Raw genomic sequence first — 15,351 nt, 5'->3', positions numbered from 1 at the left:
AGACACAGGTCATCTGTTCCTTTGAGGTATCTCAAAATTCTCTTAACAGCTGTTAGATGTGATTCTTTAGGGTTAGACTGAAATCTAGCACACAATCCAACACTAAAAGAAATGTCAGGCCTACTGGCTGTTAGATATAGCAATGAACCAATCATACCTCTGTAAGTGGTTTGATCCACACTTGTTCCTTGTGGATCCTCATCAAGTCTTGTTGCTATTCCTATAGGTGTATGATTTGTCTTGGCATTCTCCATGTTGTACTTCTTCAGAAGTTCCTTGACATACTTCTGTTGGTGAATCATTATTCCTTCAGCTGTTTGCTTTATTTGAAGTCCAAGGATGAAATTCAATTCACCCATCATGCTCATCTCAAATTCACCACCCATTAGCTCAGCAAAGTACTTGCACAAACCATTGTTAGTAGCACCAAATATAATATCATCTACATAGATCTGTACAACTAACAAATCAGTTCCTCGAGATTTAAGAAAAAGAGTCTTGTCTACTTTTCCTCTTTTGAAATCATTTTTCAGTAGGAACTTTGAAAGCCTTTCATACCAGGCTCTTGGAGCTTGTTTGAGCCCGTAGAGAGCTATATCAAGCTTAAAAACATGATTTGGAAATTTAGGATTTTTGAAACCTAGAGGTTGTTCAACAAACACCTCCTCATATAAGAAACCATTTAGAAAAGCACATTTCACATCCGTTTGATAGAGTTTGAAACCCATAAAAGAAGCAAAAGCCACTAGGATTCTAATAGCTTCTAGTCTAACTACATGAGCAAAGGTTTCATCGAAATCAATACCTTCCTATTGGTTATAGCCCTTCACAACCAATCTAGCCTTGTTCCTTACTATGGTTCCATGTTCATCAAGTTTGTTCCTGAACACCCATTTGAGCCCAATTACTTTCTTTCCCTTAGGCTTTGGCTCAAGGTGCCAGACTTTGTTCCTTTCGAACTCATTGAGTTCCTCTTACGTGGCCACTATCCAATCAGCATCTCCTAAGGCTTCTTGATGATTTCTTGGCTCTAGAATGGACAGAAATGCATGGAATGCGTTGTAGTTCCTCATTTGTGATCTTGTTTGAGTTCCTTTTCCTATATCACTGATAATTAGATCAGTTGGGTGGGAGCCTTGATACTTGAATGGCCTGGGTTGAAATTCCCTTGCTGGAACTCCAATTTGAGGAGCTTCTGGTTCCGTTCCTTCTGCTTCTTCTGCTTGTTCCTCATTCACCTGTTCATCTGGTTGAGGAACCTCTACATTTTCTTGATGTTCCTCTTCTGGAGCAGGCTGCTTTTCTTTGGTTTGCTTTTGAGTCTCTTCTTCATCCCTGTCTCTTATCAATCCAATTTCAAAATCATTATCATCTTCTAGTTCCTGCACACTCAAAAATTGGTTAACTTCATCAAAGATTATATGAATGCTTTCCTCAACACACATTGAGCTTTTATTATAAACTTTATAAGCTTTTCTATCAGAGGCATATCCTAGAAATATAGCCTCTTCACGTCTTTCATCAAATTTCCCTAGGTTTTTCTTACCATTATTATGTACAAAGCACTTACAACCAAAGGCTCTAAGATGAGATATGTTTGGCTTCCTTCCCCTGAATAGTTCATAGGGAGTCTTGTTGATGATACTTCTAATTGTTACCCGGTTAAGGATGTAACATGTTGCATTCACGGCTTTAGCCCAGAAGTTCCTTGGCAATCCACTTGTAATTAGCATCGTTCTAGCCATTTCCTCAAGGGTTTGATTCTTCCTTTCTACAACTCCATTCTGTTGGGGAGTCCTTGGAGCTGAGAAATTATTATTCATGCCATTTTCCCTGCAAAACTCATCGAATCTTGAGTTCTCAAATTCAGTTCCGTGATCTGATCTGAGATGGACTATGGAGTGACCACTGATTTTCTGTATTTTCTTGGTAAAAGCAACAAACTCGTTAAAAGTTTCATCTTTACTAGAAAGAAAAATAACCCAAGTGAATCTAGAATAATCATCAACAATAACCAAAACATATTTCTTGCCACTCCTACTTTGAATTCTCATGGGATCACACAAATCCATATGGATTAATTCCAAAGGCTTTATAGTGCTTACCATTTTCTTCAATTTAAAAGATGAGCGAACATGCTTGCCTTTCACACATGCATCACAAACTTTGTTCTGTAGGAACTTGATAGTAGGAAGTCCCACAACCAAGTTCCTTGACCTCAGCTTGTCCAGTAATGAAAAGCTAGCATGTCCAAAACGTTTATGCCATAGCAGGGGATCATCTTCAACAACACTCAGACATGTAAGGTTGTTCCTTGGGATTAAGTTGAGGTCAACTGTATAAGTGTTCCCTCTTCTTGTTCCTTCTAGAACAACCTTTCCTGACTTTTTTTTGATGATGTTGCAAGAGTCAGAAGTAAAACTTACAGAATTTCCTTTATCACAGAATTGTGATATACTAAGCAAATTGTGCATTAAGCCCTCGACCAGGAACACATTATCAATGGAATGAGATTTTGATCTACCAATTTTGCCTTTTCCAATGATCTTGCCCTTCTTATTATCCCCAAAGGTTACTGTTCCTCCAGGGTAGTCTTCTAGTGAGAGTAATTTTGATTTATCACCTGTCATATGCTTTGAACAACCGTTGTCGAGATACCACGAGTTGTTCCCCCTCACTAGGACCTGCAAGAAAACTAAGCATTAGGATCAGGAACCCAGGTTTCCCAGGGTTCCTTAAACGTGGATGCAATATCAGTTTTCTTGACACACACTTGTTTTACATTTCTTTTATCACCTTCTTCTCTTATCCTACACTGTCCATAGAGATGTCCATACTTTTACCACAAAAAGTGCATACCTTAATGCTAGGAAGCTCAATATATTTCTTTTGCTTACCTTTCCTCTTGGTCATATAACCAAGGCCTTCAATTCTTTTACCTTGAGCTTCAGCTATCCACTTAGGTATGACTTTTGGGTCAATACTTTTATCCTTTCTAGAATTCAGTTCCGATTCAAGTTGATCTTTTTTAGTTTTTAAGGTAGAAAGCTCATTTTTCAAATTTTCAAAATCAACATTGAATTTAAGCAACTGATCACTTAAGGAACTGCTAGAACTGATATCAGAATTTATGAGCTTATACTGAGTTAATTCAACATTCAGAAGAATACTTTTATTCTTAATTCTATCAGCTATCTCAGTTATGTGTTTGTATTTAAAATCAAGCTCTCTTAATTTGCTTTGAGACTTGGCATAGGCTGTTTCCAACCAAGCACCATGTTCTTTGCAAACCTTAAGAGCTTTTTCACATTTGTTCAACTTCACACATGTATCTCTAAAGAATTCTTCTTCTTCTAGACACATATCTATCAAGACATCTTTAGAGAGAGTTTTAAGCTGTTTAGGATCAAGAAATACCTCTTTCTGGAGTTCCTCAAGGTAAGCCTTTTCATCATTTGATTTGGCCATCAAACAAAGATTGGCCGTCACCTCTTCTGGTTGGTCATCATCTTCTTCTTCACTTTTTGAGTCTCCCCAAGCTGCTATCATGGCCTTCCTCATGTCTGACTTTTGATAGTTTGCTTTTCTGAATTTTTCTCTTCCCTGTTCCTTAGCCTTTCCTTTCCCTTTATCATTTTCCCAAAGGGGGCAGTCTCTGATAAAGTGATATGGGGATCCACACTTGTGGCAGCTGTAGTCAGGCTTTGGATTTGAGGTCTATTTCCCGAAGATCCTTGAGGTTCGGCCTTTCTTGAACATCTTTTTGAATCTTCGCACAATTACGGCAGCCTCATCCTCGTCCACTTCTGAGTCTTCCTCCTCATCAGCCTTAAGAGCCAATCCCTTGTTCCTCATGGGTTCATTGTTGACTCCAAGGTGTAGCTCATGGGTCATGAGAGAACCTGCTAGTTGTTCAATATTGAACTTTGTAAAGTCCTTTGTTTCCTGAAGGGCTGTCACCTTAGCTCTCCATCTCTCATCTTGTGGAAGACTTCTAAGAACCTTCCTAACCTGCTCATCTGTAGGAATCTGTCTACCAAGGGAAACCAACTCATTTATGATGTTTGTAAATCGGGTTAGCATCTCTTGAATGGTTTTCTTAGGCTGCATTTCAAATATTTCATACTTAGACATAAGTAGATCGATTTTAAAGCGTTTAACCTCATTAGTTCCTTCATGAGTAATCTGCAGAAAATCCCAGATTTCCTTAGCGTTCTTGTACCCCATAACACGATTGTGTTCGTGAGGTCCAAGTCCACAATGGAGCAATTTCACAACCATAGCATTTATTTCCATTTTATCAAAGTCCTCTTTTTCATATTCAGACATAGGCTTAGGGATTACCTCATTCTGAGCATTAGTTTTGGTGACTTCGAAATCACCAACCTCGATGACCCTCAAGACTTGGTAGTTCTCTGCCTTGATAAAGATCTCCATGCGGTTCTTCCAGTAGGTATAGAACTTGTCGTTGAACATAGGAGGCCTCTGAGTTGAGTATCCTTCCTCGAGATTTTCATGAGTATTCATTTTCTCCAAGACCTTTCTTCTTCAGGGTTTCCTGATTTTCCTAGAAATTAGGCTCTGATACCAATTGTTGTTCTAAATAATACTACAAGAAGGGGGGGTTGAATTGTAGTATGAGAGATTAGCCAAACTTTTTGCGGAATTAAAATTAAGTTAGCTAAAGGAACTGAAAGATTAACTAAAGGAACTAAAGAATGCAAGAGAGATTTTACGTGGAAAACTCCTTGGCCCTAACAAGGAGAAAACCACGACCACTTGGGATTTTGGGAAAAGAATCTTCACTATGATAGGGCAAAATGATCCTATTACAAGCTAACGACTCAAACTCAAGTTCCTCTATGAACTTGAGACCCTGAGGAACAAGTCACCCAACTTGTTACTCTTCTCTTCTCTTTCTCTCTTCTCACTTCTCTGTTCTTTCTTTTCTTTCTCTTCTCTTTCACTTCTCTTTCTCACTTCTCTTTCTCATACACAAACGTTCACTCAAACTTCCCTATTCCCCAAATTACAACTCGGAAAATAAACAAACTCTAGTATAAGAACATTAAGAGCACTCTAATGAACTTGTGTGGAATTGACACTTGACTCGATTTGAAGCTTGAAAACTTATGTGAGCAAGGGTGAGTTTTTCCATCTAAAATCAACATCTATTTATAGACCAAAATTCGTTTAGGAAAAACTTTTTTGTGCAGCAAATCCACAACGCCACTACTCCAACCCACTAAGAAGATCGTGATCCTAAAATTAAGGAAACATGAACTCCTCAATGTGCAAGACCATGACTTGAAGAAAATCATGGAGGAGTAGGCCGCAAGTTTTTAGAAAACGTGGGAGATTTTATTTGCAGAAGATATTTTTAGAAAATCAGAAATAAAATCTTTTTGCTTAAGAAAAAGATAATAGTTAAACACTTAAACACTTTCCTAAAAACTAGCCTACACAAATTTATCTTTTAAGACCAATTCCACACAGATTTTTCGAGTGCAAATTAATATCTTATACTTACATAAATCCTAAAATATAAAAATATATTTAGTCTTCATGTTCTCTGATGAAGCTTCTACTCCGAGGCTTTTGTTCCGTGGGAGGAACTTCTCTTCTCTAATGAGGCTTCTTCTCTGAAGCTTCTGTTCCTGAGGGAACCTTCTCTTCTCCAGTCTTCATTTCTGAAGCGCCAGTTCCTGAGAGGGAACTCTTCTATATGGCTAGCTCTGATTCTGGCCTTCTTGTTCCTCACGGTATTTTTACAAGACACTTCATTCTCCTAGTCTTTGTAACTGAGTACACACTTAAACAATCAAGCACTTATTAGTTTGTAAGTAAGTGAGGTTGTGTCATCATCAAAATCATTAAGTCCAACACTAAACAGTAAAAAACAAAGCTTTAGCCCTAACATGATACTAACATGCATATTAGGAAAGAAAATAGGAAGCATCACAGGAATCATAATTGATATAAGCAAATCACCCTAAACATGATACTAGGAACTTATTATTGTCACCCTAAACATCATACTAAGAAAAGCATCCTAACATGATACTAGGAATAACAACCTAGACATGATTTCTATATCATAATATCAATAAAGAAATTAAAGCACTTACTTGGATGTCTCGTATCTCTTTCTAATAACAAAATACACACGTTAGTAAATTCAAGGAAAATAATAATCAAACAATTAAATCAATTAATTGAAAGAGAGATTTGGGATCAAACCCTCAGAAATTAAACCTTTCACGTCTAGGACGAAGACAACTTCGAATTTGGCTAGGAGTGTCTAGTGCTAATGTATGAGGAATTGTGTTTGTAAAAAGGTAGGCTTAGAAAAGAGGGAGAGAGAGAGAATGAGCTTTAGCTAACAGAGAGAAGAATATTAGAGAGTTTTTGGTGAAGAGTTGATGATTTAAAACGGAGGTTTTAGGAGGCTATTTATAGAGAAAATCAGCCGAATATGATAAAAAAACGAATCATAGTTTCGAAAAGAATAAAGCACGACGCTGTTGCCAAATACGCGCCAATCGCCAGGCGCCAGAGCTGTCGCCAGGGGACAGACTTGTAATGCTGCGCTGCAATCTGTTTTTTCACGCATTTTCTTATTTTGATAAAATTTAAGCGTACGAGGGGGTAAAACTGTAATTTCCTTAAAACACTTCTTTTATTCCGATTAAAACTCTTAAAAGTCAATTTATCAATGCTAATTAAATTAGGATTCTAAAGAGCTTTCTAGAGGATTCTAAAATACTATAATCAATCCTAATCACATTAGGAATAGGGATGGCAGTGGGTCGGGTTAAATGGGAGATCTGACCCTTCCCCGCCCAAGTGGGGCGGGGATGGAGGGAGGTTTGGCGGGTGATGGGGCGGGGATGGGTATAAAATGTGTACCCCCATGGGTGGTGGGGTGGGTATGGATTTTAGAGTAGATCCGCCCCATATTCACCCCGCCCCGTACCCACCTTATACCCGCACCATATTTCTTTTAGAAGAGTTGAGAATTTATGAAACTTGATACCCCCTAAGACCCAAAAAGCTTGAATAGTGAAAGTCCCAATTTTCTTAACCTAATTTGATATAATTGTCATTAATGTGATACAATAGAGCATCATGGCAAAGGGTTTGGGACGATTTTGGGGCGGGTATGAGGTGGGTATGAATATCCAAGTGGGTGTTGGGCCGGGGATGGATCCTATCTTTACCAAGTGGGGCGGGTATGGATGTGGATATTGTACCCACCACAAGTGGTGGGGCGGGGATGGGTATAAGATTTTTAGGCGGGTATGGATATGAAGGTACCATCATCAGCATCCGACCCGCCCCATTGCCATCCCTAATTAGGAATGATTAATCATAATAGGCCATCCTCTAGATCATTGGGCCGCATAAAAAGATCAAACCGGACCCAGTTTAGTAATTTGGCCATAACTTCCTCATTATTCATCAGAATTGGGCTTAATATATCGTTGGAAAGCTCTTTTCAAACCCGACCCAACTACAATATTATTGGAACCTTGCCATGGACCTAACCAAACTGGATTGACTATTTTCTTAAAATGGGTTTTCAAAAACGAAGAGAAAGAAAAGAATTAAAAACTAACCGCAACACTAGACTTTCCACACTTTCACTTCATTCGATTATTATGATTCGACGTGAAAGGTACTCATCACTGGGTTTGGTTTTAGGGAGACACAAATGGGTGTCTACAATAGTTCTGAGGGTTAAGTCCCAAATCTAATTTCAACTATTGTTATAATTGTTTGATTTAATATTTCATTGAAGTTACTAACGTGTGTATTGTTTTGATAGAAAGAGGTATGAGGCTTGAAAGTGAGTTTTTCAATTGCTCTATTTCTGTAGAAATTATGCTTAGATTGCTTTTATAGCTTTCTAGCATTATGTTAGGGATAAAGTTTGATTTTTATTGCTTAGTGACATACTAGGATTTGTTACTAATCATGTTAGTATCATTCCTAAGATCTTGCTAATAATATTATGCTTTGATGATCGAGATTGGGATTGTTATAATGATGATTTGTTGTATCAATATTATTATGTTGCTTGATATATTATTGTTATTGCTTGATCGCGCCCTCTCTTAAAGGGGATTTGTATTTAAAATTACGCTTAATAAGATAATTAATAATTTGGTTTAGACTAATGTGATTTTAATTCAAGTGATCGCCAATAATAGATTTGTTTGTGCATTAATAATCAACAACGTAGATTAAACAGGTTTAGGATTAATATATTGATTTTATGTCAATTGGAAAGCGCACATGAATATGACAAAAACAAAGTAGACGCCTATTTAGGATAAATCCAATCTCTTTTAAGTTGGATTTGTACCTTCATCCCCCAAATATTCAGTCATGGTTCAGGACCACTATGAAGTTAGTGACCTCTGTGATCGTGAATGGTTTACAAGTTCCTACAACTTGTTGACAACTCTTTTGCTCTAATTTCCTTCCCTTTGAACATCGTCATGCTTAAGTGCATGATCACAGTGGGGCTCAAGTTTGAGATGCGTGAAATATTCTCTATAGAAGGAGTGGTTTCTTTTCAAAAAATAAAAATTAATTGTAAATTATGGTTATGATCTAATTAGGTGTTAATTAAATTGTTAAATTACCAAAAAAAAAAATACTGGTTATTTAGGTTACATGTAAAATGTCTTGTTCAAAGCGGATACCCCTCAAAATTTGTATTATTAAAAATAATCAAAAGTTTGACTTGTTTTTGGCAGATCACTTACAGTTTATATTACTTTTGACAATTTTTCTTATAAATTCTTCATGATTTACAGTGATGTGAATAATATTTAATATCGTGTCAATGTAAATTTTTAGGAAAAATGGAAAACAATATTCTCAAATTTGTTTGATCTTCCGAAAATAATACACCTTTGATTCTTCCAGAAATAATCCCACTTTTGACATGGATCTTATTTTAACGATCTTGACCGGTTGATAACCGGTTTTCTTAGGTTGTTAGCCACGTGTCGAATGTTTGACCGTGGATATCTTTTATTATATATTTATAAAAGCTATAAAAATTTATATTAAAAAACTATACATTAAAAAAGACCCAATAATATCATGTATGAATACGTTGATTTTTATATAATACCTAAAAAAGATGGTCAAAGTGAGATATATGAATGAATGGTGCAAAAAGTCACGATTTTACCAGTAATTTGGAATGGATGGAGTAATACTCTTTCTTCTTCTATGTCATTGAGTATATTCTTTCATTTTGACAATTTCACACAATTGTGTTTGACTCTAGTTATTTATGAACAACAAACTATAGTATAATCATAAAATTTGTAGCAGCAATTCATTTTATGAAACTGTATGATCCAAATTTTGTATAATTGTTATAGCAGATAAAATTTTACCATTTTTGACAAAATTAGTATAAATCACCTTTTTTGTCCAACTTTTTTGAAAAAATGACCTTTTATGTTTTTTTATTTACTAAACCACCTTTTAAATACCAAAATTCTTGATTGCACCACCCTTTTTCAAATTTTGACGAAAAATTTAACTGAAATGTCAAAGGGGCCCACAACTTGTGCCTTTCGCTCCTAAATCATGTATTTTTTCACCCTCAAAACATTTGGCCCTTTGATCTATATAAATGCATGACTAAACTGGGTAAAGCTCTAAAAAACCAAACCTAATTTTGCTAAAAAAAAAATAATATTGTAGTACGGAGTATTTGTTTATTCTCAAACCCTAAATTGAGGTAATTGAAGTGATGGTTGAGATGGAAGGGAAATTTTTGCTATGGTTGATGATTTGAAAGTGGATGGTTGAGATGCTGTTAGATTTGAAATAGTGGTGGTGCAATAAAAAAAATTTAGGTAATTAAAAGGTGGTTTAATAAATAAAAAAAAAACATAAAAGTGGTTTTGTAGGGAATATTTCAAGCGTTAACCCCCTAGCTTGAACCCCACTGTGATCATACACTAAAGTACCGTGGCGTACAAAAGGGAAGAAGATAGAGCAAAAGAGTCGCCAACAAGTTTTAGGAACTTGTAAACTGTTCACAGGGTGAATGTTAACACCCCTTAACGAGCCAAGAGATCGTCAACTCCATAAGGTCTTGAACCAAATAAGGGTTCGGGGATGAAGGTACAAATCCAACCTAAAAGAGATTGAACCTGCCCTAATAATAGGCCTCTACTTTATTCTGATCGTATTCATGTGCGCTTTCTAACTAACATGCAATCAATAGGTTTAACCCTAAACCTGTTTATCTATGTTGGTTGAATATTAATGCACTAATAAAACTATTATTGGCGATCACTTGAATTATAATCATATTAATCCTAACAAGATTATTAATTATCTTATTGAGCCGCATATAAGGCTCAAACCGGGCCCAGTTTAGTAAATTGGCCATAACTTCCTCAATATTCATCGGAATTGGGCTTATAATATATCGTTTGAAAACTCTTGTCAAGCCCCATCTAACTACACTACTATTGGACCCATATCATGGACCAACCAAACTAGATTGGCTGTTTTCTTAAAATAAGTTTTTAAAAACAGAGAGAAGAGAAAAGAAATTAAAACTTTCCGCAACACTAAACTTTCCACACTTTCACTTCATTCGATTATGATTCGACGCAAAAGGTACTCATCACTGGGTTTGGTTTCGGGGAGACACAAATGGGTGTCTACAGAAGCCCCCACTTTGACTGAGTTTGGAGAAACGCAAGTTTCGAAAACAAAAGTCAAAGTATTGATAGGGACGGAGAATGATTCAGAACGTTCTGCGATCCTAAATCATTCTTGTAACACCGATACCTGCAAACTAGCGTTAGTTAAACAGATAAAAAAGTTAAGAAACGTGTATCTTGCACTGTCGAGCACACGTCTCTGAAAGTAACCGACTGTTTTGATGACCTCTTGCAAGCTAAAGAATGTCATCCCGCTTGAAAACTACTACACCTGTAACTGCTTCCAATATAGAAGACTGCTTTGCCTAAACGATTTTCCTCCGTTATGATAATATTCCACGTCCAAGGGAATACCATCGAAGATTGCTTCTTTTGAAACAATCCCCATCCGCATTGACAATATTCCACGTCCAAGGGAATACTATCGAAGATTATCTCTCCTAAAACAATCTTCATCCGCATTGATAATATTCCACGTCCAAGGGAATACTATCGAAGGTTATTTCTCTTGAAATCACCTTCAGTTGTTCGTGACAACTCTCCGCAATCTAGGGAACGCCGTCGATCAATGTTGCTACATCTCGAGCCTTTTCTTGAATCATAGTGACAACCTTTCCAATCATAGCAAAAGTTGTCGAAGACCGCCTCATCATGAACCGCTCTTCTCATATCTTGGTGAAAACCTCCACAATCTTAGCGAATGCCGTCGAAGACCGCCCATCTCGTGCTATTTTCTCAAATCTTTTCTCAAATCTTAGTGACAACCTCCACAATCTTAGCGAATGTCGTCGAAGACCGCCCATCTCGTGCTATCTTCTCAAATCTTTGGTGACAACTTCCACAATCTTAGCGAATGCTGTCGAAAATAACTTTACTTGAAGTCATCCTCAGTTGTTGCGATAATATTCTGAAGAAAACTACCGAAGACCAACGCTTGCCGATCTCTAAAGCTCGTTTGAACTTTTCTTCCGCTAAAACCAGTATGTCGATGTCTCCATAATGAGCCAATTCTTAAGCGCTTTAAGCTAAGTGAGACGATCTTTCATCAGATCGATCACTTATTTTGATTGTAATCAAACCGACTACTTAATCATGTCAAATTGCTTATAGGGGCTAACTGGCGTACCAAGGAACCCGAAATTGCTATTCTGAGAGGCTTCGAGCTCTGTCGCTGCTGAAATATCTCTGGCGCCAAGCATTGACTCTGTCGCCAGACGCTGAGATCTAGAGCCAAGCGCTGAAATCTATTTCCAGACGCTAGATATTTTCGTCTGGCACTGGAGTAGGGTCTTCCCTGTTCTATTGCACCTGTATTTATTTTTTACTATAGAACTTTGCCAATCTCTTTAGTTATCTTAGGGTTGACCTAAGGCTTAACGTCGCTTGACTCATCGACTTGAGACGACTCAAGGCATAAACTTGACTCGCTGTGATTGACTCGGGGTTGACTCGACTCCAAGTGTTTGACACATGTGTTAGACTCAAATCAAGGTGATATGACACGACATGATTCAATGTGTACATGACTCGTATGTGCATTGTAATGTGATCATGTGACTCGAAAATGCAAAAAAGCAAAAAATTTCCGTCATTTTTATGGAGGGTACCGACTTTCTCCCGAAAAAAGAAAGACGCAAAAAAGAAAGAAGCGAAGTTTTTGAAGGTGCATGTTGAATGAGCTTAGTCAAATGTTGTTTGATACTATCTCTCAAGGTGTAAGGATTAACCCATCCTAGGCTATCTCAATTGTTGACTCAATGATGAAAGTATTTAGGTAACTTAGGCACGGAGGCTAAGAACTTCATACTTTGCGATGCAATGACAATTATGAGTGATGTTGACGAAGCATGCTTCAGCGTTTAGATTTCATGACAAAGGGTTCCTAAGGGAAAGTAAATTTGGTCATGTATCTGTGCATTGTGTGAAAGTGATTCTAAAGTTAGGCCGCAAAGGCTAAGTGTGTGGAAAGATATTATTTGTAAAAGAGTCAAATGGTGGTGACTCTTAGGCTAGGTAAGCTAATGATGTAGGGATCAAACCCCCAAGTCTAGCTCAAAATGAAAAGGGATGAGCATAGGATATCCCTTGATATGATCATGGTGTGTGAATGTGAATATGAATGCATGTTTATTAAGGCCGCACCTCGATGTGAGGTTGCCTACGTATCCGTTAGGAATCAGGCCGAACGTAGCTCTAGCCGAACCTTGCACAAGTATGTATACCTCAAAAAGGTCTTTTTAAGGGTTGTAACGTGGTTAGGATAAAGGTTAAAGAACAAGGGGATAAAAATCTCAAGACCCTCGATAAGCCCCCAAGGTGTGCAACCTTGCTTTTGAATCTTTATATTTATGCTTGAGTTTCTACTCTTTTTTTTTAGCTCTCTTTTCTCTTTTGCTTTAGCATCTATTTTTATTTTTATAAGTGTCGGCAATCCCGATCATGCGGTCTATCACTCACTTGGCATTCATGTTTCTCAGGCACGGTACCGAGCACTCGATAAGAGACGCAATCTGAGACGCGTTCATATCAAAGACATTGGAACACTTGCCCTTTTGTACACTTTTATTATATTTTTTTGCTTATTTTTTGCTTATTTTAATCTTTTGAATTTACTCAAGCCTTTTTTAGAATTGCATAAGTTACACACCATCCCATCCCAAGGTTAGGTAGATGTAGGTTGAAAAAAGAAAGGTCTATCGTTAGACGAGGCTCAAAGTGGTTTATGAAGAAAGGATTGTAAATTAGAAAGGTGAAAGGAGATATGATGTGGCTACAAGGGGTGCCTCAAATCATTGGTATACCTTGTTCTTAGCTCGACATGGATATTTTTTATTGTTTTTTAATGCAATATAATGAAATGATCATATATAAGGAAATAAATGCTCATTTTATTAAAAGAAAATATATAATGATCTTACAAAATAAATCTAAGGAGAATAAAAAGATGCCTATGCTAGACTTATTGGGGAAAGGGTAAATAAAAAAAAGAAATAGAAAAAAAGAGGTCACAAATCTTGTCGTTGAAGCTCGCCTCTTGTCTTGTGTTGTTTCCTTCATCATCACTCACTCTTATTGTTAACTGGAGGCATGGGAAACTTGTTATTATCAATCAAATGTTGGATAGCCTCCTTTAGCTGCCAAACCCTCTCAGTAGCATGACCCCTACCTTGATGGTACTTGCAGTGTTCGTCTGGATTCCAACTAGGCAATCTCTTTTCAGGTGCGGGATCTTGAATAGGTCCAATGGGAGTAATAAGTCTTTTGGCATGGAGTCGATCGAAGGCAGTATCGTAGCTTATCCCAATGGGGGTGAAGTCTTTCCTTAGTTGCTTCTTAGATCCTTGGTTATCCATGGCTAGAACTTCACTGAGATCAAAGGTACTAACATTGTTACTAGAGTGGGCGTTTTCGGAATCAGAAGGATTGTCGTTCTTCTTTCCTTTCCAGCCACCGTGGTTACTATTGGTTAGTAGCTTTTTGCTTTGTGAGGTCAACTTCGATTTCAATTCCGATGTCATAAACGGCCTTGAAAGTATTCAGATTGTGTTGATATTTTAAATGCTTCGAATACTTCTCTTGAAGATTCTTGATAAACATCCTCACATATTCTTTTTCAGTGGGCACCTCAATCATCTTAGCGGAAGTTTCCCTCCATTTATTAAGAAAGAAGTAAAGCCTTCATTCTCTTTTTGTCTTAGCATCTCAAGTTGTCTATAGTCTATTTTAACTTGAATATTGCACTTGTACCTATCAACGAAAGTGTTTACTATCGATTCCCAGGTAAAGGTTTTCTCTTTATCAAGGGAGAAGAACCATTGTTGGCAAACAGTTTCGAGAGATAGAGGGAACAAAGAGGGGAAAACCTTCTTATTGATACCCTTAATGTTCATTATAGTTTCAAAAGCTCTTAGATGGAAGTAAGGGTTATCTGTTGCCTTGAATTTAGGGATGTCAGTGGCGTTGAACTTATGCGGAAGAAGTTCCTTATCCAGCGAGACCCCTTGTGAACTCATGCCCTGAAATTTATAGTCAATAGACAGCTTTCTCAAACTTTCTTGCTAAGGTTCATTTGTTGTTGCTTCACGGGATCATCGACCTTAAGTGTGAGGAGCTTCAGTGTTTCAGTCATGGTAACCAGTTAGTTCCTAAGCTCATTGACTTCTTCTTGAGTCGCCATTATCTTTTTAGCCTTCCTCTTTTGACGAATTGGTTTATCAAAAAGTAAAACTTAAATAAAGAGGTTGTCCTTGATTAATCGCCCTTCTCTCCTCGACCAAGTACTGTGGAAAAGGAATTTGGGGATATTCATTATTAATTATTTGACTCAAACTTCATTCAACATGCAATGGATGGAGGAAGTGAGGAAAGATGGTATAGAATGTGAAGAAATAAAAAATGATGGAGGTGGAGGGATATGAAGAATTAGGAACAGAATGTACTCCGCAACTCAAATAACGGAAAAAACCGACTCATGCATGAACCTAAGACATGGTCATGGTGACATGTACTCAAATTGTGTGCTAAGACTAGTGAGTGTAAGTGATATGTTAAGACTCGTGTTATGACCATGTGGCTAGACTATGTGACTAGACTCAATTAATGACTTAACAAGGCGTTATTGACAGCGAAAATTAACCGAATT

At 37.3% G+C, this 15,351-nt stretch overlaps 1 protein-coding gene across 1 annotated transcript; it reads right to left on the bottom strand.

Annotated features, from left to right (window-relative positions):
• Positions 1-974: 974 nt before the first annotated feature.
• Positions 975-3,561, bottom strand: LOC110713418. The gene is made up of 3 exons (XM_021891870.1): positions 2,860-3,561; positions 2,106-2,684; positions 975-1,925 (listed from the first exon to the last, which is right to left on the bottom strand). The coding sequence occupies exons 1-3, from the start codon at positions 3,559-3,561 to the stop codon at positions 975-977; spliced, it is 2,232 nt and encodes a 743-aa protein (XP_021747562.1).
• Between the last annotated feature and the right edge of the window lie 11,790 nt (positions 3,562-15,351).

This window comes from Chenopodium quinoa, unplaced genomic scaffold (assembly GCF_001683475.1).
Source record: "Chenopodium quinoa cultivar QQ74 unplaced genomic scaffold, ASM168347v1, whole genome shotgun sequence".
In the NCBI taxonomy this organism is placed as follows: domain Eukaryota; kingdom Viridiplantae; phylum Streptophyta; class Magnoliopsida; order Caryophyllales; family Amaranthaceae; genus Chenopodium; species Chenopodium quinoa.
Note: the sequence above shows the minus strand (reverse complement) of the source record. Positions and strands in the feature narration are given on the sequence as shown.

What these genes read in the sequence shown, in the direction of transcription:
- LOC110713418 (XM_021891870.1), bottom strand. Translation starts at nt 3,561, where the DNA reads ATGAGGAAGGCCATGATAGCAGCTTGGGGAGACTCAAAAAGTGAAGAA. An exon ending in TTGAGCTTCCTAGCATTAAG is followed by an intron (nt 2,685 to 2,859) that starts GTATGCACTTTT and finishes GTTTTCTTGCAG; the next exon opens with GTCCTAGTGAGGGGGAACAA. An exon ending in CTTTTAAATTGAAGAAAATG is followed by an intron (nt 1,926 to 2,105) that starts GTAAGCACTATA and finishes GCTTTTACCAAG; the next exon opens with AAAATACAGAAAATCAGTGG.